Here is a 7,846-nt window from a genome sequence, read left to right as displayed (position 1 = left end):
GGTCAGCACATGTCGGGTATTGTGTACTGCAGACTCTGTTTCTATTGCATGTGGAACTATGATGGCCACATCCTAGTGGGCACAAAACTCGCCTTGCCACCTGACCCTGGGAACCATGTACTTGTGAGGTAGTGTGTGAGACGTGAACTCTCCTGAGTTTTCAGGACTTGTGACTTCCCTTCATGTCTGTCCTCACTGTTAATTCTTCATGTAAAGGGCACTCCCTGGGTGGATGAGTCCCAGCACACAGGCTCTGGGTCCCTGCCTGGGCTCGGTCTCCTGGAGCTCATCTCAGCCTCTGCACCAGCCAAGGCTGATGTGCTTCCATGTGATAGGTCTATGTCCAGCTGCTCCTAGAGACCCTCCATGGCTGCAGATTCTAGAGTCTGTGAAGGGGCCACTGGGCATCTTCACACACTTGCTTTCACAGCCCAGCTGACCTGGTGTCCTGGGATTAAGCAGTCCCAGGGCAGCAGGTCCTGGGGTCACTTCTGCTCTCAAAACCCACTGCTGCATCGGGCATCCAGAGAGTCCTGCCCCTTCTCTCCAGTCCCAGGCCTGCCCCATCCTCTGTCCTTTCCTTCCACCTTCCCAGGTCTCATCCCTCCAATTTTCCAAGTCTCAGTGCAAACCCAGCAGCTACCAGGTGTTTATGGAGGACGCTTGCCACAGCATTCTGGCTAAATGTAACTGGAAGCATTTGCCTCTGTCCTCTCTAAGGGTTTGGGAAACTTGAGGTGTTGCTGTGAGCATTAAGCATCTCCCAGATACCTCAGGTCACCCCAGTCAACAGGAAAGTCTCTGTTGTGTGGAATTTTTGTCCTTCCCTCCCGCAGGGGTCAAAACATTCTCAGATCCATGCCAAATCCTCCCTGGGAGGGATGGATTGGTTAATTCAATAATGGGCTGATTGGAGATGCTGGTCATACACCCATGGTCCTTCTTCCAATGTGCCCCTGTTGGAGAATTCTAGGGTTTGTGGAGGTTCAAGGAAGAAGGAAAGGAACAGGGACAAGAGGAGAGAAACGAGGAAGGAAGGGTGAGGAAATAGTGGGAGGAGGAAGCAAGCGAGGTCATGGGCAGAGATGCATGGAGACAGTGACCGCCTGGAGGAGGAACAGGTTGTCACAGCCTCATTCCTGATCACATGTAGACAAGTTGAGGGTGGCAACAGGATGCTGGAGGGCAGAGACCCACTTTTTCATTGCAGAGGTGAAACTCAGGCCCTGGGAGGTCCTTGAGGCAAGTACACCAGGGGTCCCAACTCCAGGCTGTGAGGGGCCCCTGGTCACATCCTGACTCTAAGCCTCCCATTTGCTTTCCCACAGCCTCTCCACATGACTGCTGCCCTCACACACCAGACGAGTACATGGCGGATAATGAAGATTCAGAGACAGTGAGCAAGAATACTGAGGTCATTTATTTCTTCTTTCATATCTTTCAAAAATTTTCTTTCTCTGATCCATACACTCTTCCTTGTAACCCTTCCCCATCTCCTCTTTCCAACTTTTTGTGATTAACCTTCTGGAGGACTTGGTCTCTTGCAGGCACTTAGGGTTCTAGAAGCTTATATAAAATCTATGAAATGTGTCTGCAGCCCTCTTCTCCCATTTTCTTAGCATATTCCTGGCTCCTGACCTCACGTCTGCAGCCTTGAACCTGGCTTTGTCACCATGAGTGGCCTGAGCAGGAGTTGAGGCTGGAGTCAGCAGGTCTGGACCCACACAGCTGAAGGAGCCCCCATGAAGTCTACACTGCCCTGAGCTACTCCATATGACTGCTTTCCTGCTCTGGGAACTGCCTGAGTGATCTCTTCCTTCCAGATGTCAGACAATTCTCTAATCATCACTTTGGAGAATGGCAAAAATGTCATCAGTGATGATGAAAAAGACCAGGAGGAGCAAGTGTGAACATGGGGCCTGAGTTGAAAAGGTGAGGCAGACGAGGGCACGTGTCTCCATCACGACCCTAACTCACTTGTGTTAGGGACCAAACGACGGTCTCTAGGACCTGAGTCTTGTTTACCAGAAAGAGACAGGATATGCACTCATCCTGCCTGACCAATCATGTAACGCCAGCTACTCCTATAACTGAGACAAAGAACTGCCTCTATATAAGCCGCCATACTTCTTTGTTCGCGGCTCTTGTCAGATTCCCTTGTGTGGGATGAGACTTGGGCCCTAGTGCGCTAGGAATAAACAAACTCCCTTCTTGCGTTTGCAGTACTGTGGTGGCCTTGCTCTTTTGGTCGGTTCGGAGATACGGGCTCGGAGCATAACATCTGGGGGCTCGTCCGAGATCTCCGTCCTGCCGGGGAGGACAACTCTCTTGGTAGAAGGGAGTAACCTCGTTAGGAGATAAGAGCTCTGAACACCGGTGCTAACGTTGCAAAAGCCCAGATTAAGTCCGAGGCCTAGTATCTTACTGGGGAGGCATCTGGCTGTAAAGTGCAGAGGTAAGTCAGCATAAGGCCGGGGCCTAGCTTCGTGCTGGGGAGGCAGCTGGCTCTGATACTGGACTAAGTCAGCATAAGGCCGAGGCCTAGTTTCATGCTGGGGAGGCAGCTGGCTCTGATACTGGATTAAGTCAGCGTAAGGCCAGGGCCTAGTTTCGTGCTGGGGAGGCAGCTGGCTCTGTGAACATCCTGCAGGTAAGACTGAGTGCATTGTCGGTGGCCACCTTGTGTTTGTTATCTGTTTGTCTATTTGTGGTGTCTGAGCTGCTCTTTGTGTGCTCTGTTGGCTCCCAGTGTACTTTTCTGTGATCATGGGACAAACAACTTCTACTCCTTTATCTCTTATGATTAACCACTTCTCTGATTTCAAGTCTAGAGCTCAGAATCTTTCGTTACTGGTAAAGAAGAGCAAACTGGTGACTTTCTGTTCTGTCGAGTGGCCCACCTTTGACGTCGGATGGCCACAAGAGGGAACCTTCAATCCCCAAATTATCCAGGCAGTTAAAGAGAGGGTGCTTACTCCTAGTCCTGCCAGGCACTCATATCAGACTCCCTACATTCTGGTCTGGCAGGATCTAGTGAGGAACCCGCCAGAATGGCTTAAACCCTTTGTTCTCACTCCTCCTAAACCTCCCCGTCCCTCTTCCCCAACTCCAACCTCACCAAGCCCACAGGTGTTAGTAATGAAGGCTTCCGAAGAAAAAGAAGAAAAAAAGGACGAAAATCGACCAAAGCCGGTATTCCAGGAATCTTCTCTGTTTCCTAATCTGATAGATCTGGAGACCGAATTGTTCCCACCCCCGTATGCGGATCCACATCCGCCCTTGCTTTCACAGGTTTCATCGGGAGAAGCCAGGAGGAGAACCGAGCCTTCAGCTCATCCCAGAGAAGGGGGCCCCTCCCAGGGAACTCGGGGAAAAACAAGAGAAATGGCCAATGTAGCGGAAGAAGACCCGGAAGTCCCCTCCTCCACTGTTCACGCGTTTCCGGTCTTGGTGGGATCAGCCAGAGAGGGTGGAGAGCGGACATATCAGTATTGGCCCTTTTCCACTAGTGATTTGTACAATTGGAAAACCCAGACTCCCTCCTTCTCTGAAAAACCGCAGGGTCTTATTGATCTGTTAGAGTCTATCCTTTTCACTCACAATCCCACTTGGGATGATTGTCAGCAACTGTTACAGGTGCTTTTCACTACAGAGGAGCGCGAGCGGATCCTGTCAGAAGCTCGGAAGAATGTGCCAGGGGTGGATGGGAGGCCCACAATACAGCCTAACCTCATTGAGGGGATTCCCCTTGGTGGGACCCAACTGGGACTTCGAACGCGCTGAAGGTAGGGAGCGTCTCCGGGTGTACCATCAGACTCTTATGGCCGGCCTTAGCGCGGCTGCCAGAAAGCTGACTAATTTGGCCAAAATAAATTCAGTGTGGCAGGAACCAAATGAGAGCCCAGCAGCCTTCCTTGAAAGGATAATGGAAGCTTTTAGACAGTATACCCCTATGGACCCACAGGCAGATGAGTCACGAGCGGCAGTTATGTTAGCATTTGTAAATCAAGCAGCCCCTGATATTAGAAAAAAGTTACAAAAGATAAAGAGGTTAAATGAACAATCCTTGCAAGATCTAGTAAAGGCAGCCGAGAGAGTTTTTAATCATAGAGAGACCCCAGAAGAGAGAGAGGACCACATTAGAAGAGAAGAAAGAGAATTTAGAGCTGAAGAAAACCATAAAAATCAAAAAGAGCTGGCCCAGATATTTTTTGCTGGGGTTGAAAACAAAAACAGGTTCCAGAAAGGGAAAAAATTGGACTCAAAAACTGAAGAAAAAACGACAAGGCGTAAGCTTGAGAAAAACCAATGTGCATTTTGTAAAGAGTTTGGACATTGGAAAGATAAATGCCCCAAGAAAAATCTAAAAGAGGAGCCCAGGACCCCAAAAACGAGACTCCTTTTCCAGACAGTCATATCCTCTATGCGGGTGAGGATAGCGACTAGGGGGGTCAGGGGTCGAAGCCCCTCCCCGAGTCCTGGGTAACTATAAATGTGGAGGGGAAACCGGTTGGCTTCATGGTGGACACGGGAGCCCAATACTCAGTCTTAAACAAAAAAGATGGACCCATGTCTAAGAAAAGTAGCTGGGTGCAGGGAGCAACCGGGACTAAACAATATGGATGGACTACAAAACGGCATGTGAACTTGGGGGCCCACCAGGTGACCCATTCTTTTCTGGTGATACCTGAGTGTCCAGCGCCTTTGTTGGGAAGGGATTTACTGTCTAAAGTAAATGCCCAAATTCATTTCGACCACGGACAAGTGTCAGTTTTAGATGGGACCGGGCATCCTCTTCAGATCTTGTCTCTGGCATTAAAAGATGAATACAGACTCTACTTGCCAGAGGCCCCAGCGACAATAAGCCCCGAAGTACAACCATGGGTTCAAAGATACCCTCAGGCCTGGGCTGAAACTGCAGGAATGGGACTAGCCAAACAGAGGCCCCCTATCATTGTGGAACTGAAAGCCAGTGCTTCCCCGGTGAGGGTACGACAGTATCCCATGAGTCAGGAGGCTCGACAAGAAATTACTCCTCATATACAACGCCTCATAGACGCTGGGGTCCTGAAAAGGTGTGGGTCCCCATGGAACACTCCCCTGCTGCCTATGAAAAAGCCTGGGGGAACTAATTTTAGACCGGTTCAAGATCTACGAGAAGTCAACAAATGGGTGAATGATATTCATCCTATGGTTCCTAACCCTTATACATTGCTAAGCAACTTGCCTCCAAACTACATCTGCTACACTTTTTAGATTTAAAAGATGCCTTTTTTAGTTTGCCTCTTGCCCCCGTAAGCGAAGAGATCTTTGCCTTCGAATGGCAGAAAGACGGTGGTCAGACGGTGGTGCAGCTGACATGGACTCGCTTACCACAGGGTTTCAAAAACTCGCCCACGTTATTTAATGAGGCCCTGGACGAAGACCTCTGTGAGTATCGGGTTGAACACCCTACCATTGTTTTATTACAATATGTTGATGACCTTATGCTGGCGGCGGCTACAGAGAAAGAGTGCCAAGAGGCAAGAGGTGACCTTCTCCAAGCCTTGGGGACTTTAGGTTACTGGGCTAGTGCCAAAAAGGCCCAGATTGCCAAGCAAGAGGTTACATACCTCGGGTATAAGATAAAACAGGGCCAGAGGTGGCTAACACAGGCTATGAAAGAAACCATCCTCCAGATCCCTGAGCCGGCTAACCCTAGACAAGTGAGAGAATTTCTGGGAACGGTGGGATATTGCCGGTTATGGATCTTGGGGTTTGCAGAAAAGGCCAGGCCCCTATATGAGGGGACCAAAGAAAACAAGGACTGGAAATGGACTGAGCCAATGAAAGAGGCCTTCCAAGAGCTCAGGCGAGCCTTGCTAGAAGCTCCTGCCCTTGCCCTCCCTGATCCATCTAAGCCTTTCCAATTATTTGTAGATGAAAAGCGGGGGATAGGAAAAGGGGTACTAACACAGAGATGGGGACCATGGAAGCGACCTGTAGCTTACCTTTCCAAGAGACTGGACCCAGTGGCAGCCAGATGGCCACCTTGCCTCCGTATCATCGCGGCCACCACGCTCTTAGTCCACGATGCTGATAAACTGACTTATGGACAGAGACTCTTGGTCTACACTCCTCATGCCATAGAGAGAGTTTTAAAGCAACCCCCAGGTAAATGGATTTCTAATGCCTGCTTGACGCACTACCAGGCCTTGCTACTTGACACCCCACGGATTCATTTCCAAATGCCCTGCACTCTAAATCCGGCCACTCTTTTGCCCAATCCAGGGGAAAATAGCCCCCTCCATGATTGTGATGAGATACTGGCCGGGGTAACAGCAATGCGAAAGGACTTAACCGATACTCCACTGGATAACAGTGAGCTAAAATGGTTCACAGACGGCAGCAGTTATGTAAAAGATGGACAGAGATGGGCGGGAGCCGCAGTAGTAGATGACTCTGGACAGACGATATGGGCAGAGGCCCTTCCCCCAGATACCTCGGCACAAAAGGCAGAGTTAATTGCCCTGATCCAAGCATTAGAGAGAGCCAAAGGAAAAAGAATAACTATTTTCACTGACAGTCGCTATGCTTTTGGCATGGTACACATCCAGGGCCCGATATATCGGGAATGGGGGGTTTTGACAGCTGAAGGAAAAGAAATTAAAACCTTGCCTGAAATCCGTAGACTTTTAGAGGCTGTACAGATGCCTCAGGCTGTGTCAATAGTACACGTACCTGGACATCAGAAGGGTGACAGCCCCACGGCACGAGGGAATCGTGCCGCAGACCTGGCAGCTTGAAAAGTAGCTGATGAAGATTTCATCACCCCTGTGTTGGCGATCGGACTTCCACCTCCAGGTATGGGAACTCTGCCCCCAACCCCTGAGTATTCATCCACAGACTTTGCTTGGATCCAAAAACACACCAACCTTCAAAAAGATAAAGATGGATGGTACCAAGACTCAGACGGCTACTTGATACTCCCTGCTCAGTTGGGACGGCAACTATGTGAGCATTTGCACTTGTCTACTCATCTGGGAGAAAAGAAGACTCTGATGCTCTTTCAAACTGCGCACCTGAGATTTCCCCGGCACCAGACAACTGTAAAGAACATAGTGCATGCTTGTAAGGCGTGTCAACAGATGAGGCCGGGAAAAGGACAACATGCAGGACTGAGGTATCGGGGAGAAGGACCAGGGTAACACAGGGAAATAGATTTCACCGAGGTAAGGCCAGACAAGTATGGTTATCGGTACTTGTTAGTGTTGGCGGATACCTTCTCAGGGTGGGTGGAAGCTTTTCCTACAAAGAGAGAAACCGCGATGATAGTGGCAAAAAAGATTTTAGAAGAAATAGTTCCCAGGTTTGGCCTGCCAGTGACCATCGGCTCTGATAATGGACCTGCCTTTGTGAGTCAAATAGTTCAGAGCCTTGCCCTAGCCCTGGGGACTAAATGGAAGTTACATTGTGAATACAGTCCACAGAGCTCAGGGCAAGTAGAAAGAATGAATCGGACTCTAAAAGAAACTTTAACTAAATTGGCTATAGAGACTGGCGGGGACTGGGTGACCCTCCTTCCCTTCTCCCTCTTCCGCGCACGTAATACTCCTTATCAACTTAATCTGACCCCATTTGAGATTCTGTATGGGAGACCTCCCCCCGTATGTCCAATATTTGAAGGGAAAAAACTACCGCCTGCCACGTTGGGGCAACTCCAAGAGGCCTTGATGGCCTTAAGCAAGGTGCACTCTCGTGTCTGGAAACTGCTCTGGGAAATACATGTGGGTCAAAATAAGGGAACTATTCCCTCACATGACATTGGCCCAGGAGACTGGGTATGGGTCAAAAGGCACCAAACCAA

At 49.7% G+C, this 7,846-nt stretch overlaps 1 protein-coding gene across 1 annotated transcript; it reads left to right on the top strand.

The window, feature by feature from the left end:
* Positions 1 to 3,138: 3,138 nt before the first annotated feature.
* On the top strand, positions 3,139 to 6,728 carry LOC138416285 (uncharacterized; the record flags this gene model as incomplete). Its single annotated transcript, XM_069545105.1, is given in 4 exon segments — positions 3,139 to 3,737; positions 3,739 to 4,374; positions 4,413 to 5,248; positions 5,251 to 6,728. Coding segments are annotated over 4 exon segments (3,549 nt in total), but the record flags the coding sequence as incomplete, so codon positions are not given.
* Between the last annotated feature and the right edge of the window lie 1,118 nt (positions 6,729 to 7,846).

Source organism: Ovis canadensis, chromosome 12 (assembly GCF_042477335.2).
Source record: "Ovis canadensis isolate MfBH-ARS-UI-01 breed Bighorn chromosome 12, ARS-UI_OviCan_v2, whole genome shotgun sequence".
NCBI classification, from domain to species: domain Eukaryota; kingdom Metazoa; phylum Chordata; class Mammalia; order Artiodactyla; family Bovidae; genus Ovis; species Ovis canadensis.
This window is presented reverse-complemented; position numbering and strand designations above follow the sequence as displayed.